The 25475-nt window shown below is 48.1% G+C and overlaps 10 protein-coding genes and 1 non-coding gene across 11 annotated transcripts; 8 read left to right on the top strand and 3 right to left on the bottom strand.

The window, feature by feature from the left end:
* The first annotated feature begins 1000 nt into the window (after positions 1-1000).
* On the top strand, positions 1001-1081 carry LTR64_000842. Its single transcript has one exon. It is a non-coding gene; the product is annotated as a tRNA-Thr (tRNA).
* A 538-nt stretch (positions 1082-1619) lies between these two features.
* Positions 1620-4133, bottom strand: LTR64_000841 (uncharacterized protein; the record flags this gene model as incomplete). Its single annotated transcript, XM_064895223.1, has 2 exons — positions 1620-1631; positions 1680-4133. 2 exons carry the CDS (start codon positions 4131-4133, stop codon positions 1620-1622), a joined length of 2466 nt encoding a protein of 821 aa, XP_064757910.1.
* A 782-nt stretch (positions 4134-4915) lies between these two features.
* On the top strand, positions 4916-7510 carry CHL1 (ATP-dependent DNA helicase chl1; the record flags this gene model as incomplete). The annotated part of the gene is made up of 2 exons (XM_064895222.1): positions 4916-5278; positions 5357-7510. The coding sequence occupies 2 exons, from the start codon at positions 4916-4918 to the stop codon at positions 7508-7510; spliced, it is 2517 nt and encodes an 838-aa protein (XP_064757909.1).
* A 294-nt stretch (positions 7511-7804) lies between these two features.
* On the top strand, positions 7805-8524 carry RPL28 (60S ribosomal protein L28; the record flags this gene model as incomplete). The annotated part of the gene is made up of 2 exons (XM_064895221.1): positions 7805-7836; positions 8254-8524. 2 exons carry the CDS (start codon positions 7805-7807, stop codon positions 8522-8524), a joined length of 303 nt encoding a protein of 100 aa, XP_064757908.1.
* Positions 8525-10977: 2453 nt separating this feature from the next.
* LTR64_000838 (uncharacterized protein) lies at positions 10978-11692 on the bottom strand (the record flags this gene model as incomplete). Its single annotated transcript, XM_064895220.1, has 2 exons — positions 10978-11380; positions 11601-11692. The coding sequence occupies 2 exons, from the start codon at positions 11690-11692 to the stop codon at positions 10978-10980; spliced, it is 495 nt and encodes a 164-aa protein (XP_064757907.1).
* A 151-nt stretch (positions 11693-11843) lies between these two features.
* Positions 11844-12989, top strand: LTR64_000837 (uncharacterized protein; the record flags this gene model as incomplete). Its single annotated transcript, XM_064895219.1, has 2 exons — positions 11844-11867; positions 11922-12989. 2 exons carry the CDS (start codon positions 11844-11846, stop codon positions 12987-12989), a joined length of 1092 nt encoding a protein of 363 aa, XP_064757906.1.
* Positions 12990-13449: 460 nt separating this feature from the next.
* On the bottom strand, positions 13450-15942 carry THS1 (threonyl-tRNA synthetase; the record flags this gene model as incomplete). The annotated part of the gene is made up of 2 exons (XM_064895218.1): positions 13450-13616; positions 13668-15942. 2 exons carry the CDS (start codon positions 15940-15942, stop codon positions 13450-13452), a joined length of 2442 nt encoding a protein of 813 aa, XP_064757905.1.
* Positions 15943-16159: 217 nt separating this feature from the next.
* GAR1_1 (H/ACA snoRNP pseudouridylase subunit) lies at positions 16160-16997 on the top strand (the record flags this gene model as incomplete). The annotated part of the gene is made up of 5 exons (XM_064895217.1): positions 16160-16235; positions 16292-16354; positions 16404-16504; positions 16559-16704; positions 16757-16997. The coding sequence occupies 5 exons, from the start codon at positions 16160-16162 to the stop codon at positions 16995-16997; spliced, it is 627 nt and encodes a 208-aa protein (XP_064757904.1).
* A 787-nt stretch (positions 16998-17784) lies between these two features.
* CHO1 (CDP-diacylglycerol-serine O-phosphatidyltransferase) lies at positions 17785-18563 on the top strand (the record flags this gene model as incomplete). The annotated part of the gene is made up of 2 exons (XM_064895216.1): positions 17785-17953; positions 17998-18563. The coding sequence occupies 2 exons, from the start codon at positions 17785-17787 to the stop codon at positions 18561-18563; spliced, it is 735 nt and encodes a 244-aa protein (XP_064757903.1).
* Positions 18564-20489: 1926 nt separating this feature from the next.
* On the top strand, positions 20490-21785 carry LTR64_000833 (uncharacterized protein; the record flags this gene model as incomplete). Its single annotated transcript, XM_064895215.1, has 1 exon — positions 20490-21785. The coding sequence occupies one exon, from the start codon at positions 20490-20492 to the stop codon at positions 21783-21785; it is 1296 nt and encodes a 431-aa protein (XP_064757902.1).
* A 649-nt stretch (positions 21786-22434) lies between these two features.
* SPT10 lies at positions 22435-24491 on the top strand (the record flags this gene model as incomplete). The annotated part of the gene is made up of 2 exons (XM_064895214.1): positions 22435-22965; positions 23019-24491. The coding sequence occupies 2 exons, from the start codon at positions 22435-22437 to the stop codon at positions 24489-24491; spliced, it is 2004 nt and encodes a 667-aa protein (XP_064757901.1).
* Positions 24492-25475: the final 984 nt, after the last annotated feature.

The following is a 25475-nucleotide window of genomic DNA, read 5'->3' as shown; positions in this document are numbered from 1 at the left end:
TGCACGTGCTCGTCGATTGTTCGAGACTGACTAGTAAACTTTTGCACTTGACCGAATGAATGAAGCTGAACTGGTTTCAGCCAGCCAAAGTCCTTCGGGCTTCACATTTTGAGGTGCTGTTTTGCACAGCTGAGCACAGATCAGCAACTGGGTGTTCTGTGGCTTCTTGCCATACTTCATCCAGCTTCACGCTTCTACCCAAAAAGAACGGTGACTCATGAAGCTGTTTATGTTTCTACAAAATCATGTGCATGACAATAAGACTGCCCTCCTCTAAGAGAAGACCAAATATCTATGGTAAGACCTAGCATTTCAGTGTACTCGAGCAGTGTCTATTGTATTATCACTTTACCGAGGCGAGGTACGTGTACCATAACAGTTGAACCACCGAGCGCAAACCGTCACAGAAAGTTGACTCCGAGTCTCGGTGAAAGTCTGACCTTTGGAAGCACTAAAGTTATACACTAACACAGTCCAATCAGCCGAGTTTGCCGATCAGGACGCGATTAGTAAGTGAAGGGCTAGCGCTAGTTACAATTGTTTCACAGATACGATCGAAGGAGTAACTTTCGTGTAAGTTGTAAGAGTCACCGCGGATCTACAGTAAATGATGATAATCCTCGTGAGCAATGGACACGTTACGGAGCCAACACTATCTATAATGGCTGTAAGGTGCTCGTGGATGATCGAGGGGCTGTTATGTAGGCCCTGTAATTTGTAACTACGAACGGGCTACTGCTGTTTAGATGGCTCAGGTGCAAACATTTACAAAGGAGCACGTCGCCTTTTCTTTCTTCTAGTGCCTTTCGGCTGAGATATGTGTCCGTGTTTTGACTTATGTTTCAAACTTGATTGCTAGCAATGGTGGACGATAGAGCGACGGTTTACTACTAGCCGACAAGTAAGCTAGGCATCTATTATGACCAGCATGATGGTACATATACTGATATTTTGGAAACTGGTTTACCAATCAGCGCACATCGATCGTGCCTATTCCCAGGCTCTCTTGGCTTAGTGGTAAAGCGCATCACTAGTACCATTAGCGATGATGAGATCACTGGTTCGATTCCAGTAGAGAGCAGAATTTCATTTTTGGACATCGTTAAATAGTCCTAAGATCTTTCGACAGCGTCACGAATCTTTTCCCCCCCCCTTCTTCTTCGGAAAAGCGTGAATACTAGTGCGGCGACAATTGTCAGGGGCAGGGAGAGCTCTGACGCTGTGAAGAGTATGTATGATTACTGATAGAGGCATCCTCCAGTTCATATGGCTCAAAAATGTTTTGGATTAAGTAGCTGATATATTGACTGGACATAGAAGTTGCGGATTGTCTCTAAAAATCGTACTATTGTGGGACAGTACATTGCGCCTCGTTGCACAAGCTGATTCGCGGCTCATAGGTAGTCGAGATCAGGCATATGTGCTTGCACCCAAAATCATTCGAACACTACCTTGTCATTCGTTTTTCGGAATGTGTGTCATATCGTCCAACTGGACAGCATGAATAGAGATATTCATTCATGCTCTGTTCCCAAACCATCTGTCTACACGCTATGCAAACCCTCAGTTATCGAAATCCAGTACCGGCTCTCCAGGCATCCGCGTCACGAAAGATACAATCACATAACAATCTGCCGACTCATTAGTAAGTCATAGCTGTTTTGATGTTCAGAACTTACACAATCTTTGTCATCCTTTTGCTCGGGGATGCCCATTTCTGCAAATGTTTTCGGTCCTTTGCCTGGAGGCCTGCTGACGGCTTGGCTTGCACTGACTTTCTGTGGACTTTGCGGAGCATGGCTATCAGGTGGAGCTGCTTTATTTGGCTTGGTCGGCTGAACGTTCGCGGGTTGCACGTTTGGCACGGACGGCCTGCCTCCTGCTCCTTGCTGCTTCGGAGGCGGTCTAGGCTGTGAAGGTTGTTGCTGTGGTGGTGGTCTATTAGAGCCGGTCTGATAACCTTGACTTGGTTGTGGCCGACCTCCTTGCTGAGATGGCGGACCTTGACGAGCAGGACCCTGGGGTGGAGGCCGTGGACCCTCCCCAGCACCTGACGCTTTTGGGGTCCAGTTTGGCCTGTCTGCCCCTTGAACATCAATTGGTGCAGAGAAACCAAGATTGATGTTTGGTGTCGAACTCGTCTGAGGTGGATGACCAGGTCGTTGTGGTTGCGAATTTGTCGAAACATGTGGTGGTAAATGTGGCGATACATGAGGCGATGCCGATGGAGGTCGGCCTAATGGTCGGGGTTGTGAGCCAAGGTTGCTTGACGGCGAAACAGACGGCCTTGAGCCATAATTGTCTTCAGGATATGCATTGGCATAAGGTCTTGCTTGAGATGGAGGCGAACCATGATAAGGATCGTGGTGTGGCGTCATTCTAGGCACAGGCATCGTAGCTGACGATCTTGGTCGAAGATTGGGATTTATACCAAACGCTGAGGTTGGTCTGAAGTCAGGGATAGAGGCCTGCGGTGATAGATTCGGTCCAGCAGGATAGGGTGCTGTGCTCGACGACCGGTGTGAAGGGGACTGATCACGTAGACTCAGTTTCGATGGATCCGGCATGTCCAGTCTGGGAGTCGATATCTCGGGAAGTGTAGGCAATGCAGGCTCTCGATCCGCGCTCCCATGTTTCTCACGGATCTTCTGGACTGCTACTCTTTCATGATCTTTTCGAGATATGGTCTTAGACCTTGACACTGCTTCAATTCTCTGTGTGGCATCCTTGTTGCCATTTTCTGCAGCTTTTCGATACCATTCTTTTGCCTCTTTCAGGTCCATATTCACGTAAATACCGACCTCGTAGAAATAACCAACAGCAAATTGAGCTGTAGCTAATCCATCTATAGCAGCCCTTTGAGCGTAGATAAAAGCCAACTCTTCGTTCTTTTCGAAGACACCTTCGTGGCCGCACAAGAACCATTTGCTAATAGCCATCTCAGCTTCAACTTCGCCTTGTCGAGCAGCTAAAGCGTTGTAGTGAAGCGATAAAGCCGGATCGAATGAGCACCCAAGCTCTCCCAACTCGTAGGCAGTCCCTAGGCGAACCTGTGCTTTGGCAAACCCTAGAAAAGCCGCTCTTTCGATATTTATCTTTGCCTGACGGATGTCCTTGGTCAGATACTCTTCTGGCACTTTAACTTGCGGCAGTTCACCCGCTTGGAGCATACCTAGTACATATGCACCTTGGGGCGCGTTGTCGTCGGCAGTGTGCGCAGCAGCGTAGACCAGATTCAATCCCTCCTGAAAGTTCTGTGGTTGGCCGTGCTGTCCAAGCAGAGTCATCATACCAAGTCTATAACATGCAGCAGAATCACCGGCATCGGCAGCCATCCTGTAGTATTTAATAGCTGTCAATGGATCGTTACCACTCTCGAATTGCATGCCCATCCTGTACCAAGCGCGAGTCCAGCCTCGATCCGAAGCTCTTTTGTAGCATTGATAGGACTCTGGTTTGTCTAATGGATAGCCAAATTTACCAAATTCGTACCACATACCGCGCAAGAATTGTGCTCTAGGATGGAATTGGTCGGCGAGAAAGTTGATCACCCTCATAGCATCTTCTTTGAGTACATGCTCTATTCTCGGCGTCCTGGGTCTTGCTGGTTGAGACCTCGATATTCTTGCTTCATTCTGCACAGAAATCTCGCAGTATGATAGAGCATCCTGGGCCCATGTTAATTGTTGGTCGGGGTCTGGACAGGACAACACTGGCTCTCGCGCCTGCTCCAATACTAACTCTTTCTGTTCATCTGTTGGTGGTATATTCGGGCCAGGATTACGGAGTAGAGGGAAGGGCGAGAAATTAGGTACTTCGGACAATCCATTGAAGTTTGGTACTTGTGGTAAGCTGTGAGAATTGTAGTTTGACGATGCACCTCCATGCAATTGTGGCTGCTGCGGTTGTTGGTGCCATCCGCCATTTGGAGCTGGTCCACCACCATATTGCTGACCACCGCCGTATTGTTGTGAGGGTCTATCGCGCTGTGCCTGCTGTTCGAAAGATGCTACATTCTGTTGCATACTGGTTGGATTTTCCGCGATCCTTTGCGGGGCAGGAGCAACCACTTCTGGCATGTAATAGGCGTCCTCTCCTCCAGGCACGAAGGTTGCGCCTGTATCGAAGGACATACTGACAAAGTCGCTGTTCTACAGTGGTACAGCAGTTCCGGCTTCAGTTACTATTCCACATGCTGCTATCACTCACGCGACCCATTGGCGGCATACAATCGATTTGCACAAGCAGTGTAGACTGCTATATTGGTAAATAATCTAGAATTGTTAGCGTTTACACAACGACTGCTGGCTATGACCTTGTGCGCTTGAGGTGCTCAGACCACGGCATGTGGATGTATCAAAAAGCTGCGTGAATACCCATCAACTTTCAAAGTCAGAAATGGCAATCACGAGTTTTTGTGCATATATAAAGGTCACATATGATTGTGCTGTCTCTTCATCGGAATCAAAAGAAGCAATGCCATGACTGAAAGCCCAGCCTCATCGTCGTTTACTAGTACAGCAGCTAAGTGTGCCTAATTTAGAGGCAGAGGCTGCAGGTGTTTCAGCTGTCCTTGCTAGAATCGGAAGGCACGTGTGCCGCGCCTCGCGGGCCCCACGTACAGCCTCTAATCAAAGATGCCTTCTCGTTTATCCCCTGCAAGCCAGACTATCTCTTTTGGTACACTGCAGTGGCTTCTGTAGTAAGGCTTTCTTTGTCCTACGTCTACGAGCAATAGGCTCGAGATCGCACCAGGCTCAATCGATTCCAAGACAATCCTCAATTATTGCTGATGGTGGCGGCGTCTTCACTCAATTTCCATGATCCACTTTCGAACTCGACGTGTGCAGCTAGTCTTTGTGAGAATGTGTGATTTTCTTGAAGCAACCGGTTAGGACAAGCACTGCCTCCAAACATGAAACCAAGCCATCACAAATTCCATCATCCTTATGAACCCTACAATATCCAGGCTGATTTTATGCTGAATTTGTACCAATGCATTGAAGACGGAAACGTAGGAATATTCGAGTCTCCTACGGGTACCGGAAAGTCGCTGAGCCTTATATGTGCGGCACTAACCTGGCTGCGTGATGATGAGAGGCGACGTATCTTTGGAGATCAAGGTGATGAAAGTGAGCTGGACTGGCTTGAGCAAGCCGAAATGAAGGCACGAAGACAACAGCTCCTTGACACTCATATGGATTTAGAGGAGAAATTGAACACTATACGTCTGAGAAATGCTAAAGACCAATCTCGAAAACACGCTGCAAAGAGAGTGGTGAGTTCAGGAGCGTACAAACGGATTCTTGCTTAGCATAGGCTGCAATGTATTGTCTAAGGACTGACTTAGACCTAGAAAATTGATGAGACAATCGAAGAGCAAGATCTGGTACTTGAAGATTACGAAAGCGATAGCGAGATAGGGAACAACAAGCTAGGTGGCGATCAATCCTTATCGTCTACCACTCGAGCTCTGCTTGAGCAATTGAAGCCAGTCAAGTCTGCGCAAGAGGATGTTCGAGAGGAAGACCGAACCAAGGTCATTTTCTGCTCACGGACGCATTCGCAACTTACGCAGTTTGTGAACGAGTTGAGGAAAATCTCTATCTCGTCGGGAGCGTCACAAGACAAGAGGGAAAAAGAAATTGTTAAGCACCTTGCCCTCGGCTCCAGGAAGAATCTATGCATTAACCTAAAAGTAGCGGGACTTTCCTCAACGACAGCAATCAACGAGCGATGCTTAGACCTTCAAAAGCCAGGCACAGCGCAAGACCAGAAATGCAAGTATCTGTTATCGAAAGTCTTTAGCGAAGACTCAGAACGGCTTGAAGACTTCAAGAACAATGTCATTGCCCGAATTCAGGACATCGAAGATATTGCGAACCTAGGCAGAAAGATGAGCATTTGCCCTTACTACGCCGCGAGATCGGTCATATCAGCAGCAGAGGTGCTCACGCTACCCTATCCCCTTCTTCTACAGAGAAATGCACGGGAGGCGCTTGGAGTTGCTGTCAAAGATAACATCGTCGTTATCGATGAAGCTCATAATTTGGCCTCTGCAATTGCAGATACGTTGTCAGTTGTTGTGCCCTTGACACATCTTGAACTAGCTCACAAGCAAGTACTAGGCTATTGTCAGAAATTTCGAAACAAGCTAAAAGGAAAGAATCGAGTTTACATTGCACAAATTGTTCGCCTCCTCAAAGCATGTATAACTCGACTACAGCAGGCAAAAGAGAGTAGAACAACTGAAACGAGCCTGCTAGCCAACGAGCTAATTTCAGCATCTGGTACAGATCAGATACAGCCACACAAGCTGGTCAAGTACATCCAAGAGAGCAAGCTCGTGTACAAGATTGAAGGCTATGCAGTCCTGCTCGAACAACAAAGTGGTCAGCAGCTCAATGTCAGAGGCAGCGAGCAAAATGCCCCTCAGCCTAAAGGCGTCCTTGCTGAGTTCCAGAATCTCCTAATCGCACTGACAAATCCAACTTCTGAAGGCCGCTTCTTCATCACACAGAATGCGATGGAAGTTGCCCTCAAGTACACGCTCCTCGATCCCCAGGCACATTTTGAAGACATTGTAAAAGAAGCCCGAGCAGTGATACTGGCGGGAGGCACTATGTCACCAATGAACGAGTGGTCAGAGCAACTGTTCCCATATGTCAAGATCGACAAGCTCCAAACGTATAGCTTCGGACACATCATCGATAAGGGCAACGTTTTAGTGCAGCCTTTGTCAAGAGGTTCCACTGGCGACGAATTCGACTTCACATTCAATAATCGACGAAACAAGCGCATGATCAACGACTTGTCATTCCTAGTGGAAAGGATATGCACCATAGCACCAGACGGTATGGTGGTCTTCTTTCCTAGCTATGAATACTTAGCGTTCATTACCGATACATGGAAAATCGCAACAGAAGCAGGCTCGCCTTTCAGCAGGATAGGCACACTAAAACAGATCTTTCAAGAAAGCAAAGAGGTCAATGTGGACGAATTGCTTACTGAATACTCGAATGCCATAAATACAGGCAAAGGTGCTCTGATGCTTGCTGTTGTAGGTGGCAAGCTCTCGGAAGGCATCAACTTCTCTGACAAGCTTGGACGAGTGGTGGTATGTGTTGGTTTGCCATATCCTAACATCAAATCTGCTGAATGGAAAGCAAAGGTTGAGTACATTGAGCGTCTTAAGTACGATAGAAGCAAAGCGGAAGGAGCTTCTGATAGTGGATGTAAAGCAAAAGCTCAGGCTGCAGGAAAGGAATATGCTGACAACATCGCCATGAGAGCGGTAAATCAGAGCATAGGACGAGCCATCCGACATAGGAGCGACTATGCTGCAATCTATCTGATCGACAAGAGGTATGCAACATCGAAGATACAGTCAAGATTGCCAGCCTGGCTAAGAAGTAGCATGCGAGAATCAGAAAAGTTGTGGCCGCAGGTTGAGCAGGAGTGTAACCAATTCTTTGCCAAGAAGACTCAAGGAAGTCTTCAGCGTATTTAGAGGACCTCCGGTACATACATTCCTTTGGTGCATGACACATGCTACACATTACAGATGCTTCCTAGACGATGTAGTAGTTCTTGTATGACTCTACAGTCCCAAGAGCTCTCACAGACTAGATCGAGTGGTTGAACGCACCACCCACCTGCTGAATACGGAAGTTTTTCCGTAGTTGCCAAGCCAGATTTCCTTCACGTGACACGACACACTTTCACGTAGCCAAACTGCGACGAAAGTTCGCGATTTGGTCCTCGTTGCCCACGATCATTTATTTATCGCCAACCAGTCGTCAACATGCCTACTCGTCTGTCGAAGACCAGAAAACAGTACGTTTACACATAAACCATAATGCGACCTCGTTTCTGTGACGCATGGCGTCCAGAAGGCACCTGAATCGCAAATGGATTTAGGATCAGTCGAGGCTGACAATATTTTTTCTACAATAGTCGAGGCCATGTATCTGCCGGTCATGGTCGTGTCGGAAAGCACAGAAAGCACCCTGGTGGTCGCGGTATGGCAGGTGGTCAGCACCATCACAGGTAAATATGCTCACTGCACTGGTTATGAATTCAACTGATGTCGTGGATAGAATCAATATCGATAAGTACCACCCTGGTTACTTCGTATGTTCAACCCTTCACATAGACCAAGAAGAAATGCTAACAAGTCACAGGGTAAAGTTGGTATGAGATAGTATGTCTTGCTCCGACTTCTTAGCAGGCTAGGTATTAACAATCACACAGCTTCCACAAGACTCAGAACCAATTCTGGAAACCAACCATCAACCTCGAGAAGCTTTGGACTTTGATCCCACAAGAGACCCGTGACGAATATATCTCCGGCTCGAAGAAGGATACTGCTCCTGTATTTGACTTGTTGGCACTCGGCTACTCCAAAGTTTTGGGCAAGGGCCGAATTCCCGAAATCCCAATCGTCGTTCGAGCTCGGTATGTCAGCAAGGAGGCAGAGCGAAAGATCACAGAGGCAGGTGGCAAGATCGAGCTTGTTGCATAAATGGCTATGAATGTGATGAATTTGTCAAGAGCACCACCAGGATAGTATATCAATGGCACAAGTCTACATGACAAGAAGTGTGCATTCGCTCGTGGGGAGGAGAAGCAAGGCGAGACAATTACGAGCCAATACAGCCGTGCTTCGTCAAGAGCGCTGCACGGCCACATGTCGCTGGTCAGAAATATTCAATCGACCTTCTACAGGTACTGTGTTCCATGTCGACGCGAGAAGAATAGCAGTATCTCGCACACACCAGTATCGAATTCTATAAGACGAGTTCATATTGATCCATATCTTTGGTTCCTGCATTTCCGAGTCCTTCTCATATCCTTTGTGCCATCTCTATCCAAGCTGTCGGTTCCACTACAGCGTCTAAAGGTATCGAGCGGCGTACGTCCACAATGTGCAATAGCCCTAAGGTAGAAGAATGCAGCTGCAACATGAAGTCAGGTCAGACTCTCTCCATCGCTCTAGCTACCTATATCCGTGAATCACGTCTACTCGGTTTACCCGCCCCAGCAAGACACCTTTCATTTTCGAGAGTCTCAAACAGAAAACGCTGCATATGCTCCACCATCGCAGGCGGCACCTCATGACCAGCACCATTAACAACTATATCCTCAAGCACGAGATCGTTCCCCGTAAAGAACCCATCAGGCGCTATACTCGCCTTAAGCCAGTCTAAGAACGGCTTCCCCCGAGCATACGGTACAAGTTTATCCGCACCACCAGACAGATTAATAATGCGCTTGTGACTCAATGTCTTCGTCATCAGTGGTAAGAGTACTTCTCGCTCCTCATCCGTCAAGTCATTGTATACATGCTCCTGTCCCCTCTTCCTCCTAGGACTCTTCTCCAATAAAGTCCCAAACAGTAAGCCAGCAGGATCATACTGCCTGACCGCCTCGACAAGACCAGAAGGGAAATCCGAACTACCGACAAAATCTCGGCCTTGCGAGTCCGTCCATGTCTTGCGTTTCGACAGACGTGCACGATCGCTCATCAGTCGAGTATAATCTGGACATCCAATCGTGATAATCGCTGTCGAGAATCGCTGGTCCTGCATAACAACGTGCCATGCCGCATGTGCGCCGAGAGAAATACCAAACACAATATTATGCGTCAAGGCTCGTATATCAGCTGGGTCAGGGAAGATATACCCGGGAATATGGTCAAGAAGTTGACTCGTATCCGTACTCGTGCCATGGAAGCAAGAAAACATATCCTGAGCGTGTTTCTCGTTACCGCTTCTCCAGGCTTCGTTGGCAACTGCGGAGATCTCTCTAGTGCCATGGTTGCGCTGGTCGAAGCTTACGGCGATAAGGCCTTTGTGATTTGAAGAATTTCGGGCGTTCCAGTTGTGGATAAATTGTGCGGCGAAGGGTGCCATGCATTCTTGTGTTTGTAGGCGAGGGTGTAGCATCCATAGGCAGGCTATGTCGGTTGCGCTGGAGGAGATTTCAGCGAGGCCGTAGACGATTGTCTTGAGGCCGGAGATAACATGGGTGACTTTTGATACGGGTGGTGGATGAGGTATCGACTTGGCTGTTGAACCTGTGTTGGAGGAATCAGAGGAGGTGTATGTATACTCGACTGGGTTGGCGACGGGCATGTTGAGCACAGCAGGCTTGTCAGAAACAGCGTAAGACACTCAAAACATTGCAATAAGCAGACAAGAGAAAAGGTATGTCAATTAGTTATCTCGTCGATTTCCGCGCCGAGGTCATGCAGAAAAGTGGATCCACAGTAACTTCCCATCATTGATTTTGTAGAGATATGTGGAAGCATCACTTTCTGTCAATTGCCTACGAGTACCTCCCTCGATATCCTATTTTAATAAGCTATTACTTCCCAACCACGAATTCGAGACTTCCAATACTCTTGCAGATCCGAACGTCTCTACCACGTAAAGGTGCAGGAAAGACGGGCGCAGTAAAGCGATGCAAGCCCTGCACAGTTGACATAGTGGTTTCGGCGATTTTTAGTTGCTGCCTGTCTCGGAGCCATTGAGTATCGGTTCAGCAGCAAGTTGGTCGACATAAATTCAAGAGTTTGATTCGGTTTCCGGATTATATGTTGTATATCGTCTCCGAAGAACATCCTCACCCTCAAGACATCTCTTTCTGATGTCTTCGTTCTTGGAAACGTCAATGAAGAAGGGCCGCATAAAGAAGTAGTTAGACCCTCTTGATATGCGAGCATTTCGTATTGCACCGCCTTTGTGCAGACGTTGCATAGTAGTGCGATAACTCCCAAGGGTCCTTCCACTATCTTTAGGCACATCGACTTCGAATTGGATCGGCTGCATATGCGCGAAGTCGCAACTGCACCGGCGCATGAGCGGTTGCAGAAGAGGCGTGCTACTTGTGGAAGATGTCGTTGGCTGATGCGGTATGAGTGCACAGGCATTCCTCCGCGCGTCGTAGAATGGTTTCTTTCAATATACTGCAGGCCTATCGTAACCTGATCATGCCCTTCAATCTGTTTGTAAGCTTGTCTAGAAAGCTTCTGCTTGGAGCACGCTCGCTCTCTTTAATAATCATATCATAGTGATTGACCTCGCTGGCTGGATATCTCAATCTATCTGGTAGAGGCGACTCTTTCTGGAAGCGATTCTCAAGAAGAGCATAGAGGACGTTCGTTTGCTTCATTTCTCTGTTCTCATTCCATGTGAGGTTGATTGGTGCTGCGTTGGCTTCGGTACCTTGCACCTTCGTAATCGTATTCGCGCTAGACGGATTCTGATACCTTTCGAGTCTCTTCTTCATTAAAGCTTGAAAGGAAACTGCCTCTGGTCTCACTTTGTCGATGGGCCATCGTGAGATGATTCGCTGCCAGTGCCTCAGGGCAATCTGTCTGTTGTTAGAAACGGCAATAATCAAGAAAGCATTCTAAACTTACCGAATTAGTTGCCATGCTGTGATAATCTGTGAATAGCACACTGATGTGTAGAGAGTGGTGCTAAAGGATCAACCCAGAACTGTGAATGTATCTGGCAATACAAAATAGCAGCACTGCAAAACAGCGTCATCACTCGCGCAGCTGAGCTTCTGACATAATCCAAAATAGATCTTACGCTTGACCTTCCTTGTTTGCAAACAGCACCTGACCCTCCAGACTCTCGCCACTTCGGCCGTTCGGGGCTATGTTCAGGGTCAATTGTCGCATTGTGACCGCCTAGCAGGTTCGATTACTGAGCCGAAAGTCAGCCTGAGGTGATTAACGTCTTCCTTTACATTAACGACCTGTTCTATTCTTCCTCCACGATTGACCACCACATACCCCTTCATAGTACTCTCTTCCTTGCTAGCGGCTCAAAATGAGCCCTCAGCGCTATGCTGCTGTAAGTCGACGCAAGCATTTCTCGATAGTGGCATGCAAACTGACGACTTTACAGGTGAATCAACAAGACGACCACGACGACAATGAGACCTACAATTCACCGACAAGCCCTTCATCGAATCAACAGCATGCAGTCCCATCCTCGCCGCCTCCCTCGTTCCATTCCCGTGCCTCCTCTCCTTCATCGAGGCGCCTTCTGCGCCAGGACCCCCTCAACAATGCGGCAGATCATGAATTAGCCGATGCCTTCGGAGACGATGGCGCTTCAGACGATGAGAACGAGCCAGACGATCGACAGCGTCTGATGCGGGCCGACACATCGAGATCTATTTCGCTGGCCGATACTGGTAGCGCTGCTCAAGCGCCCACTGCCACCACCGACGCTCCTAGGATCGAGCGACGTGTGACCGAGATTCCAGCATTTCGACTTCCTACATCCTCTCGAGTAATACCGGGCGTGACAGCCCCTCGATCGTCAGATGGTGTCTTCGCAAACATGTCGGCGAAACCTGCAGCAGGCGAGACACTGGACGATAAGCCTCCCTCATATGAAGCGGCCGCTTCCGATAGTGCCCCTCCTTATTGGGAGACTACCATCCTAGCACCAGGCATGAACAGTGACGAAATATATGTTAATGGCCTTCCTGTTGGCAGCGTCTTCTCATTCATATGGAACGGCATGATTAGCATGTCTTTTCTGTTCCCTGGTTTCCTACTTACTTACCTACTCCACACAACCCACGCTGCGAAGAACGGTTCGCTTGCTGGTCTGGGATTGACGCTTGTACAATACGGCTTCTACATGAGAACAGGCAAGGATGCGGCCAACCCCGATGCGGCCAATCCTGGACAATTCAGTGGAGGCGTATCAGATCCTAACTCTCACGACTTCGACCCGAACAATCCTACAGGTAATGGAGGTGATGTCAGTGGCGGGTCTGGCGGGTTCGGCAGCGCAGACTTCATCTCCTATGCTCTTATGATATGTGGGTGGTTCCTGCTGATCAGGGCGGTATCTGGTTTCTTGAGGGCAAGGAGAGAAGAACAGCTTGTCCTGCAAAGTCCAGCTAGAGGGTTGAGCCAGCCAGTGGTTGCAGAGGGGGAAGGAGAGCGGGCTGTGTAAAGAGACATTGAGAGTAGTATTGGATAATCTCGACGACTCTGAAAAGTAGTATGTCGTTAGTATCAGAAAACATGAGAGCTGTACATCCACTGATATACCTTCATCTGTACTTTATTACGAGAAACAGTGCATTTTTTGTGAATTTGCTTCACGACCATGTGCTGGCTGCCCACGTATGCTTCAGAGCTACAATACATAATCAGCAGCAGAACCAGAAATGCTGCGAAACCATAAACGAGTCTATCATATCGTCTCGAATCATCTGAAGAACATAACATGACAAGCAGGCACAATAGTGTAAAAAGGCTTTAGAGTACACGAGCACCTATCTGAGATATCGCAACAACAATCAACCGTAGCAGTATTGCCATCCACGACATCAACATACTAGTGCTACATGTAGTCTGGCCTGCGTACACGCATCAGCGGTGATCAAAGTAGACTCACTGCTCTACCTCGCCTACTCACTCAAATCAATCTTACTCTCCAACACCCGATTATCTCTCAACTCAATCAATTGTGCAAGCGCCTTGTTCAACGGCACAAGTTGCCCCTGCTTCTGCGTGGCTGGATCATCCCGGTTACGGATATTGACGGTGCGAGTTTCTTGTTCTTGGGCGCCGACGACTACATGTATTGTTAGTATTGTTGTTTGCTAAGGGAATTTTGTCAACTTACCAAAAGTAAAATTATACTGCTCAATTTGCGCGTTTCGAATCTTCTTGGGTAGGGTATTTCCGCTCAAGTCAACATCAACATACATCTTTGCTTTGTGGAAGATTTGCTGGAGTTCTCGGACATAATCTTCCGCGCCTCGCATGACGGGGATGATCATGATCTGTCGTGGGGAGAGCCAAAAGGGCCATTTGCCAGCGAAGTGCTCGCAGAGAATGGCGATGAAGCGCTCGAAACTCCCGACGATGGCGCGGTGGATCATGACTGGTCGAGCCATGCCTGTGGTGAGGGCATTGGGATCCTTCTCTCTCTCTTTTGCGCTTGCTTCTTTGTCGGTTTCTTGGGAGGCTTCGCCGGTTCGGTATTCGAGCTTGAAGTTTTGGGGACCTTGGAAATCGAGCTGGATGGTTGCGCATTGGTACTCTCGGCGTAGGGCGTCGGATATGGTAATGTCGATCTTGGGTCCGTAGAAGGCGCCGTCGCCGGGGTTTAGTTCCCAGTCATCACCTCGAAAGTCCTGTAGGGCTTGCTTGAGTTGTGCTTCTGCTGCGTCCCACTCTTCGATCTTGCCCATGAAGCCCTCGGGTCGTGTGGACAGCTTGAGTTTGAAAGGGAAGCCGAAGAGAGAGTAGACGCTGTTCATGAAGTCGAAGAGTCCTTTGATTTCACCCATGATCTGGTCTTTGGTACAGAATATGTGGGTATCATCTTGTTGGAATTTGCGGACACGGGTCAAGCCAGATAGAGCACCACTTGCCTCGTTACGGTGCAGTACACCAAAATCTGCGATTCTCCAAGGTAGTTCTCTGTAAGAGCGTTCTTCATCTCGGAAGAGAAGGCAGTGGCCAGGACAATTCATCGGTTTGAGCGCGAAAACTCCCTTGTCTTTGTCGTCATTCTTGATATCGGCTACTGGTGCACCAGAAGGTTTTTGATCACTAAGAGGCATAGGCTGAGGTGGCTCGGAGGTCTCGTCGTTTACTATGACACGAAACATGTCGTCCTGGTAGTGCTGCCAATGACCACTGGTTTTCCAGAGATTGACGTTGTACATATTCGGAGATTGTACTTCTTGATAACCTCTGTTCCAGTACTCGTCCCTCAGCATAGATTGGAGAGCATTGAAAATGCGAGTACCGTGAGGCAAAAGGAATGGTGAGCCAGGCGATTGCTGTGAAAAGAAGAACAATTTTTGCTGTTTGCCTATTAGCTGATGGTTACGCTTCTTAGCCTCTTCGAGCATATGTTCCCATTCCTTAAGACCTTGCTTGTTAGGAAAGGAGACGGCATGAATGCGTTGCAATGAGTCATTGGCTTGGTCACCAAGGAAGTATGCAGAGGAGTTCTTCATAATCTTGAAAGACTCAATCTTGCGAGTGTTTTGTATATGAGGACCTTGGCAGAGATCTACAAGGTCACCATTTCGATAAACTGTAGACTTGTCGTCCTTCACAAGCTGGTTGATGTAATGAGTCTTGTATTTGGAATAGCCGAACATTTTCAGCAGGTCGTCTTTTCCAACTTCCAGTCGAACAAAGGGTTGCTTGTCCTTGGTAGTGAACTTTTTTGCTTTGGCTTCAAGCGAAGGCCAGTCACTTTCGGTGACTGCTCTACCTGGTTCCAGCGCCATATCGTAGAAGAAACCCATATCGGTGGGCGGACCATGAGACAGTCTACAGCCATATTGGTGCTCTGCACACTCACCAAGAACGTGTGCTGAAGAGTGCCAGAAGACATAGCGTCCTTCTTTGTCATCGAAAGTGTAGTAACCAACAGAGCAGTCTTTCTCGAGAGGTCGATCAAGATCCCATTCCTTACCATCGACTCTTGCAACAACAATCTTGGCAGCACGTTCTTTCGGTACGTCCTTCAAGAGCTTGCCTGGAGTAGTGTCCCAGGCGTTGCCTTCGATCTCCTTGATAGTACCAGGTTCAGGCGTGAATCTAATTTTGATTGGGGTCTTCTCCTTGGCGGCCAGTTCATCGTCGTACTTTTTCTTCAGCTCATCGAAGAGTCTGTTTCGTTCAACAATAAAGTCAGGTAGTCCTTCCTTACCAGCCTGAGACGCTGGAGCAGCTTGGTCAGACATGTCCTTTTTTCCTGTAGCCATCTTGTTTCCTTGGACTGCAGTAATAGTTTGGCCTTTTAATCCATGTGTTTGTGACTCAGGAGCAGCAGCATGGTCGCCATTTTGTTGAGTCATCTTTTCGCCTTGCAAGGTGCCCCAGAGATTGTGAGGTCGTAAGCCCAGGGAAGGGGCACTCTTTTTGTGGCTCATACTGAATTGTCCATATGGTGAAGTGGAGAAGTGGTGGTGGGTATCAAATCTGAATTTGGATTGAATGTGGTGTGCATTTGACGCGGAGAATTGCACAACGATTTTCCGACGAGCCAAATAATTCTGCACGCACCCCGACCACCTGCCTGCCGACATCAGAAAATTATCACCTTTCTGCCCACATCGATCTGGACTTGCTTGCGACAAGACAATCGCGATGTCGTTTCGTGGTAATTCGAGGGGTGGTGGCAGAGGCGGAGGAGCAAGAGGAGGATCGTTCGCAGGTCGAGGTGGTAAGAAGGTCGAAAAAAGTCCCCGGCGCAAAATTGGATCCTAACGAGAATTGTAGGACGAGGTGGATTTGGTGGTGGTTTCCAACAACAAAGCTTTGGACCACCTGCGCAAGTGCTAGGTATGTTCTTAGCTGGCTCGGACTTCAGCTTTGCGCTTACACTTTACAGAAATGGGCAGTTTCGTGCATGCTTGCGAAGGCGAAATAGTGTGCGAGTCGATCAATACCAAGGTTCCCTACTTCAATGCGCCGATATATCTCGAGAACAAGGTGTGTGAAGACTTAGATGCTTAGCATGCTCTGGATCATGGCTGACGGAGACAGACTGCCATAGGAAAAGTCGATGAAATACTGGGTCCAATCAACCAGGTCTACTTCACAATAAAACCACAAGAAGGCATACAAGCCACATCGTTCAAGCAAGGTGATAAGTTTTACATTGGTGGTGACAAGCTATTGCCATTAGAAAAGTAAGAGCATAACAGATGCGAAGAGAGTTCGGTTGCTGATACAGTTATACAGGTTCTTGCCAAGGCCAAAGCCAGTAGGTATCACAAAAAAGAAGCCAGCAGGTGGTGCGCGGGGTGGTCGCGGTGCTCCACGAGGCGCTCCCAGAGGTCGAGGTGGTCCTTTCAGAGGTGCTCCTCGAGGTCGTGGTGGCTTTGCTCCAAGAGGAGGATTTGGTGGCCGAGGTGCGCCAAGGGGAAGAGGTGGAAGCTTTGGTGGTGGTGGCTTTGGTGGAAGAGGCAGAGGTCGCGGCTGATCTTTTGCGTCTACGAGCTGTGCTCCTTAGAGCTGTTGCGCATACCTATGAGGAGTTCAGGAAAGACAGGGTGGGAATGGATTATGGGCAAAAACATTGGCTGGACATTTCTTGCACGAGAGGGTCTCACATCGTTACTGAGTATTGCACTTCACTACGACTGCAAGATTACTCTATTCTTCTCCTCTGACGGTCGCTCAAGCAAACCCATTTGATGCACTATGGCAGAGATGGAGCCCGAACACCAGGTATACGAGTTCGTGGAAAATTGGGTATTTGCATGGGAACCGTCGACAATCGTTGCTAGCGGAGATCAATTTGAACTGGAACCATGGCTCAAATGCTGCAGGAGGTTCATGTAAAGATAGGAACCCAGCAAACAGCAACTTTTCGAGAGGGACACTCCAGACATGCGGTCATCTGCTGTTTGCTATGACTACGATGAGATGGAGATCGAGAATTCTCAGCTAAGGTACGCAGCTACCTCGTAGCGAACGCGAATCCTAACAGAGTTTCTGCGTATAGTACTAGTACCAGTAATCTCTCACACAGACAGCCATAAAATGTGTTGAACTCCCAGGTATGACGTAGATCAGTTTCAAAATGTCACCGTATGTCAGGCACGGTTTTCTTGCAACAAACCAGGTTTCTCGCGTTTAGCCTTGCCTTTACTGAAGTCATCCTACAAACTTATCTACACAAATATAGGTCTTACTACGTTCGGTATACCAGTACAATTGTCTAGAACTCGTCTCCCAAATCATCAAAGACGACAAAGGCCGGCATCATGTCGCAGCGAGCAGGAATCACTTCAGCTGAAAGAGAGAAGGACAAAGCCCTGGTGAAGCCAAAAGATCCAGTGCAGAGCAAACAAGCAACGTTGCTGGCACAGGATACAGGTCATTTCTCTCTGGTACGAGCGCTACATCTAGCTGATGCGATCACCGAGATGAATGGTAAGGGCTTCGCGTTTTTGCACAACCTTCACTAATAGAACCAGGATTCTGTGGCTTTATGGCCGTGCTCTCGGCCATGCGATACGCCATGGGAGACCCTTCGCATTTCACGAACCTCTACGCCGCCTTTATCTTTCCAGTAGCAGGACTTATGTTTGATTTTCTAGATGGAAAGGTTGCAAGATGGAGGAAGAAGTCGTCTCTCATGGGTCAAGAACTGGATTCGTTAGCCGATTTGATCTCTTTCGGTGTCGCACCTGCTTCTGTTGGCTTCGCCTTGGGCCTACGAACCAACGTCGACCACCTGATATTGAGCTTCTATGTCCTCTGCGGCCTCACACGACTCGCTCGATTCAATGTAACAGTTGCAATGCTTCCCAAGGACGAGACGGGCAAAAGCAAATATTTCGAGGGTACACCAATTCCATTCGCATGTCTTACCTCTACTACCATCATGGCATTATGGACTTGGATGGGTGCTATCCACGACCATATCCCCCTAGGCATCGCCTTGGCAGGCACGCCGTTCGAATTCCATCCGGCAGCAGTTATATTCGTTATTAATGGCTGTCTCATGTGTTCCAAGACTTTGCACGTGCCGAAGCCATAAGAAGGGGCTCTTTTGGTACAAAGTATGCCTTAGCTAGCAAGCTGGAGATAGAAGACTTAGGCACGAATTCCGCATGAACAGAGACACTGGCTTCAGTCAGGCTGGTATACCGAAGCATTTTACCAAAGAGTTCAAACTATGGTCTGCAAATGAACCATTGCGCAGCTTTACGTACAAAACATCAAATTCGACCGTGATGTGGTTTGGCGGTCTCCAAATAGGCCTTTTTACTCATTACAAAATACCCACAGGCTCTCCCAAAGATGTACTTGACTCACTTGCAGCTGCCTAACAACAGGCAACCGATCCTATCATTGGGAAGACCTAGATGATTCTCGGCAGCTTCCAGCTTCCTACACATCGACTAGCTTGTCGCTCGACTCCAACCGACGTCGCTGATAACACCGTCAACCTTTGCTTATTTCTATTATGATCACAGTTTGGTATACCGCCCGCGACAGGCTTGCCCGCGTGAGTGGGTTGACGTCGGCTGTGCATCTAAGTTGCAGCTCAGAGCTATTTCGGGCACAAAGTACAATATCCTAGGGCGCACGAGAGATCATTGCTTGAAACTACTTCAGCATCTAGTCTGTTTCTATGTCTGGAAAAGCTCGTGCACTTTCCTGAGCTGCGGACCTCCGCTTCCAGAGGCATGACTCGATTGCGAGTTTATAGCAGGGCTAGTGTACGAGAACCCGGTTCACGCCATTCTTAATGCAAAGTCTATCTGCTCAAGCATTGAATCAGCTGCAATCAATGCTACAGTGCACCCATTCCTCAACATGGTTGCTAACAAGAGAGACATACACATCCATCGTGTATGCGTTTATTCTAGCTATCATACTCCCTAACACATCCCCGAAATGGTATAGAATCTTCATGCACTGCATGCCGTACAACCTAAATTTAAAGCTTGGCTGTCTGAAGCACGCTAATTAAGCAGCAGATCATGTTAATTACTGATGGACGAATGGTATTGCTTCGAGGACATCATGTGCATCGGGCGCTGGCCAACGGCTCGGGATATCGACTTGCAGACTATGCCCTATCGGTGAATAGCTTGGTAATAGAGTGCGTGCTTAATGAAGACTAGTGCTACCGTTACAAGGGGTTAGTCGAATTGCAACCCTACCACAGTTCTGGCATGTCCTCCCTTCCCGCTCGCTATCTTCTCTTCCTATCGTCGAACACACGCGATGTTCGTGCACACTTTGGCGTCAATCATTGCACCGTGCGGCGTTCTGATTCGCCAAATTCCGATCTTGTATGGCCTTTCGACCAATGATGCGACTTTCTGTTGTGCTTTCAGAGTTTGAGGCTCTCCTCGCTCTTGACCTGCGCGTCGAGGCCTGACATCATGCAAACGAGCCCAGATAGTCTAGATATGCGACGACCGTGGCAGGACATTTCCGCTTCCAAATCGCTCCCTCCAGGTTTCTAGTAACACTCTTCCTTCCATCACCTCACTGGCTACGCTTGTATTCAAGACTTCTGCGAGTGTCACAGAATTGGTTTGCTTACGGTCAAACGAATCAGGTTCCAGAGCCCAAATCTTGCTCACACTTCTGGACACCAATGACCTGTGGTTTACGAGATTGGTTACCCTGACTCACAAGGAGATTTTGGAAGGACTTGAGGACCTTTGCACACTTTCGCGACTTATCACTGGAGGAAATCTGCTGAACAAGCAGCCATAGTATCCGTCTTTGGGCATGAGGATAGTGTATGGATACTGAGCATGGCACTCCCTCATCACGATTTCTTGTCTTCTTTTCACCGAACAATAATCAATTGTCCAACCTTCTCTGATTATTGCTACATTGGAGGATTAGCAAGAAACGATTACAACGCCGCCAAGAGGTCGTTGAACAATAAGCATTGATCTCTCAGCATTGTTAGCGACAAAGTGCTTTGATGTCTGACAACATGAATAAAAAGGAGTCTACTCTTGTCTCTCGTGGGCCTGAGGCCAGTGATGGGGAACGGCCATCCATATCTATTAGAACCGACGTTCTGTCTACCCAGCAGCAGACATCAAACACGAGCAAAACAGACAGACCGGCAAAAGCAGGCATGCTTACACCACCTTCATCACCACCACAACGGGTTGGACCCTCAGCTGACTCAACCGTCGATTACGAATCACTTGATACATTAAGGTCGTCCGTTGATACAGAACGAACATTTAAGTACACCAACGACGGGATTATCTCCTGTCCATATGAGGTCGTGTATATCAAGGACCAGAACGACAAGCGACAAATGTTCGGCTATGGTGCTTGGAGCAATGTTTACAAAGCAAAGTGCCACATTTCAGCTCCGTTATCGAACGGTGTGATGACACCACCGTCTGCATCTGTACCAACACCACCATTACTCGTTGCAGTCAAATCTCCGGCACGAAAGGACGGTGTAGCCATCATACGCAACGAAGCACAGACATTGAGCAGACTACGACTATTAGACCTGAACGAGGAGTATGTTGTTACTTTTCACGGTATCATCGATCAGGAATCCGCGCTGGTCCTCACTGCTTTCCCCTTGTCACTAGAAGAGCATATCAGAGCATGTGCCAGGGCTGCCCAGACCTCTACAGCATCAAATTACTCGACTTCACCTGTCATCGGCACCGCAAGGCTATGGCTGAACCTGGCAGAAAAGCTTATCACTGCATTAGACTGGATGCATAACGAGGCAGCTATGATCCACGGTGATATTAAACCCGGAAACATCGTGCTTCGACCAAAGTCGGACCTGAATGATGCAGAAAACATATTCTCATACGATCCCTTATTCATCGATTTCTCATCAAGTCAACGACTCGACGTTGACGATGTAACACCAAACACACTCTCAGCTGTGACTATGGAATACACAGCTCCAGAATTGTTGACGAGCGCTGTCATGAAAAACCCAAAATCATGCGCAACAACGGCGTCCGACGTCTTCTCACTGGCTGTTACGTTATTGGTCGCTGCGACAGGCGATCCGATGGTCTATACTGGTTGCTCGTCTATGCAACGTCAAATGCTTGCAACACAAGGTCATGGTGTACTAAGCAACATACGATCGTTCAGCAATAAAGTCCCCAGACACGGCGTTGTGGATCGTGTGCTCGAACGAGCTGTACTTAAGAAGGATATGGGACGGATCAGTGCAGGGACTTGGAAAGTGCTACTGGGTAACTTGAAGAAGGATTTGGAGGGTCAACACAAGTTGTAAAACAGGATAGAACTAGGACGGGAAGGATGTCTTGAGTAAGAAGCAGTGGTGTATTATATGGGATACCTACATTGGGTCGCAATGCTAGAACAACTTACGACGTTATGTGTTATGAGGTTGAAGCATGGTGGCGTTTTGTGTTCGATTGGTTGGTATAAATTGTCCGAGTATCTGATTGTGGGTGGCAAATGAAGAGTGCAGAGAATCACTCTCTCAGCACAATTCGAGGTAGTATGATCTTGCATTTCTATTCCTTCTTCTATGTTGTTCTCGTCATGGGTTACGTAGTGATGTATAGACCTGCGATGCATATGAACCGTGATATGAAACAGCGACAATTCTCGACCCTTGCATTAGGGCATAATGCTTGTCGTTCTGGAGTCCGACGAGCAACGAATAACCGAGCAATCGTTCCATTTTAAGGTTCACAACGCTTATTCCAGCCTCATCTTCCATGTGCCAAGAAACAGAAGCCACCAAAGGCTGAACGGCCGGACTTCGCTACTCAAACTCAGCCTCTTTTTACTTCATTTACTCTTTGCTCTGTTCCTGACGCTCGTGACCAGTTCTTTAACCATTCTGAAAAGTCCGCTCAAATTGTCGTCGGGTCTTTTGAAGATTGAACGCAGGTATTACCACGTGAATCGCAATGCCGGCGTTACTGGAAGACCCGACATCTCCGACCATTTATAGAACTAGTGGCCCAGGTCCATACCCGACGCCAGCCAACCCGCAAATCCCATCGTCGATCTTCCCAAAGACTGTGACTTTGAGAGATCGCGTGACAATCGCGACACTCATACCGTTCTTTTCTCCCGATGCGGTGCCTCCTAGGCTGTTGGCATATCTGTCAGAATGCTTCAACAAAGAAATCGAGGATGGCAATACCTATCCTATGATGAACTCGCTGCCACTGGATGTGTTTGGCAATTATTGGTTCGGTAACTTTGGCGCCGTCATGGTACTGGGGGATATAGGTGGTGTTGAAGCTGCCAGCGAGATGGAACGGAATGGTGCGGACTGGAACAAGCTATGTTTAGGCAGCTTTTACATCAAGCCTAACTATCCTGGCAGAAGCAGCCATGTCTGTAATGGCGGCTTCTTGGTCACTCCTGCTGCACGCAACAAGGGTGTTGGTAAGTCCATGGGCCAATGTTATCTCGACTGGGCTCCTCAACTGGTAGGTCGTTCTTTCTCAGTAAGTGAAACTGTAAGTCGTTGACATCAAGACAGGGTTATACTTACTCTGTCTTCAATCTTGTATACGAGACCAATACCGCTTCAACCAAAATATGGGATTCGTTAGGCTTCAAGCGGATTGGAAGAGTGCCTGCTTGCGGCAATCTCAAATCATTCCCCGAGCCTGTTGATGCCATTATTTATGGTCGAGATCTCAAAGCGGAGGAGGGCAATGTTGGAAACGAAGAACGCTTCGATAAAATACGGTACTATCTTCGCCACTCGCTCTATCCACAGGGTGCTGATAGATCTGAGAAGAGCCGATTAAGAAGTGCCGCCACGCACTATAAACTCATCCCCGCCCACGACGGCGTGGCGGAAAAGTTGATGCTGAAAGACAAAGAGGTCATTTCCGACCCTCAAGCACAATACGATATCGCGAAACAAGTCCATCTCCAGGCTCATGGTGGAATCAACAAGACAACAGCAGTGATAGCTACCAAGTATCACTGGGTTCGAATTAAGGAAACCGTCAGTCATGTAATCAAAAACTGTATAGAGTGCAAAGATACCAACAAACCACCACTCGCAGGCACGAGATCTGCTAGGAGCAAAACACTGGAGGGTCAAGAAAGGCCATCTGAATTGCCGCCGTTACCTCCGACACCTGTTAAACAAGAGAATGGTGATTCCGACACGCAATACGATGAGACGGATTCGCTGGCTACACCCACACCCGATCGAAACAACCAGAATGGACACGTTTTGCAGCAGGAGACCAGTATGTCTGTCCAAGACCTTTCGGGCATGACCCAAGGACTTCAAAACAACATGCAATCCAACCAGATGACCCTCAGTATTGACGATCACGACTTACCCGAAGGTGAATACAAAGGCGACGATATGGACAGCTTTTCAGAGCACATCTCACCTGACGACTATCGTGCTATACAGCAGCAAATAGGCATGCACACCGACGGCGATCTTGTGCACGGTATACAGAGCGCCGACTCTGAGATGATGTACGATGACATGGCTATCGATCCTCAGATTATAGAGCAGATACAGGCGCAATTAGCGGGAGGGTTTGGGCAGCAAGACCAAGTCTTTCGAATGCCACCAATACCTCATCCAGGCATGCAGCACTTTGTGGATACTCAACGCCCACCTTTGCAACAGCATCCGGACATCCACTCCGATCCTGGCCCCCATCCTCAGTTCGGCGATCCAAACAATATGCCACAGAACAATCATGATTCTCGACCATTCTCGCAACACCACAGTCCAACTGATTATTCACAATCGATCTCACAGCCCAGCAGTCAATACATCTCGCCGATACAACAGCCACATATGATGCCAAACCCTGTGCCTGATGATCATATGATGGATGGACAACTCGACGACAACAGTGGTGGAGGCATGGACAATATGCAGCAAATCAGGCATGTACTACCCATGGAGTACATGAATGTCGTCGTGCCTGGACCTAACGATCCGAGTCGTTTCCAGCAGCAAAGGCAGTAGTCATCCTGGGCGAATCTTCTGAAAGCAACCAGGTAGCCGCCTTGCAAGCGGAGGACGTGGGTAAAGAGTTGGTAGCTTTCTTGCATATATCAGGACTGGACGGAGTTTTGTAAGTGGGTCATGCACAAATTACAGGTGGAGGGGCATATGAAATTAGACATTCCGGTATAGACACCAGGGAGCAAACGAGAAGATGACCTTTTTGAGATATCAACATTGTGGTTTTTGGTGTGGAAATGACAAAGGATCAACACGATTCATGATGTACGGATAACGAGGCGCAAGTGAAATGGTACGAATTTGTCCAAGGTTTTTGCATAGGGATTGAAATGTACATACATAGGAGACGCACTTGGGTATGTCAATGTCGTGTTTACATAGGTTTAGACCAATCTTGCTGAAATGCTTGCTTACAAGTACATCTCAGTATACTCACGTCCATCTGTCAGACACGTCAGCTTTGACAGCCAACCCACTCATCGTTGACGCGTTTCATTCTCGTCTTTTGACCAACTTGGTCACCCGAGCAAGAACCTATCTTCCTTGTCGTGTTCTGGAAAGTGTCGGCTTTGATCGCCAGGACTAGTAGCAAAAAGCCTGAACTGATCGAATGGAAATAGTTCGTGGTGTGATGTTTAAAGTATCACGACTCGTTCTACGCCAGTCATGGCAACCCAGTCGCACTACTACAATTCGCGACTTCTAGACAAGCTTCAATGTATTGAGACTACGAGTGCATGTATAGGTACTATTTGATAGGGAGGACGTCCCGATCATGTTCTCCGTCGGCGCCTCATCGCCGTGCTTGAATAGTGCCTATCATCATCCTTGCTGCCAAGAGGCTCCGCGGCTCGAACCTCCGAAGGTGATTCGGCAGGGGCACCCCACGAATCCTCGAGTGCTGGTACAACATTGTGTCATGCATCCAACAGCCGATTTTGGTGCGAGTAGATAGTGACTATCACCCGGTCGCTGGATACTACT

The sequence above is a fragment of the Lithohypha guttulata genome (assembly GCF_036872675.1).
Source record: "Lithohypha guttulata strain CCFEE 5908 chromosome Unknown scaffold_1, whole genome shotgun sequence".
Taxonomy (NCBI): Eukaryota; Fungi; Ascomycota; class Eurotiomycetes; order Chaetothyriales; family Trichomeriaceae; genus Lithohypha; species Lithohypha guttulata.
The sequence above is the reverse complement of the archived record's forward strand: the minus strand, read 5'-3'. Positions and strand labels throughout refer to the sequence as shown.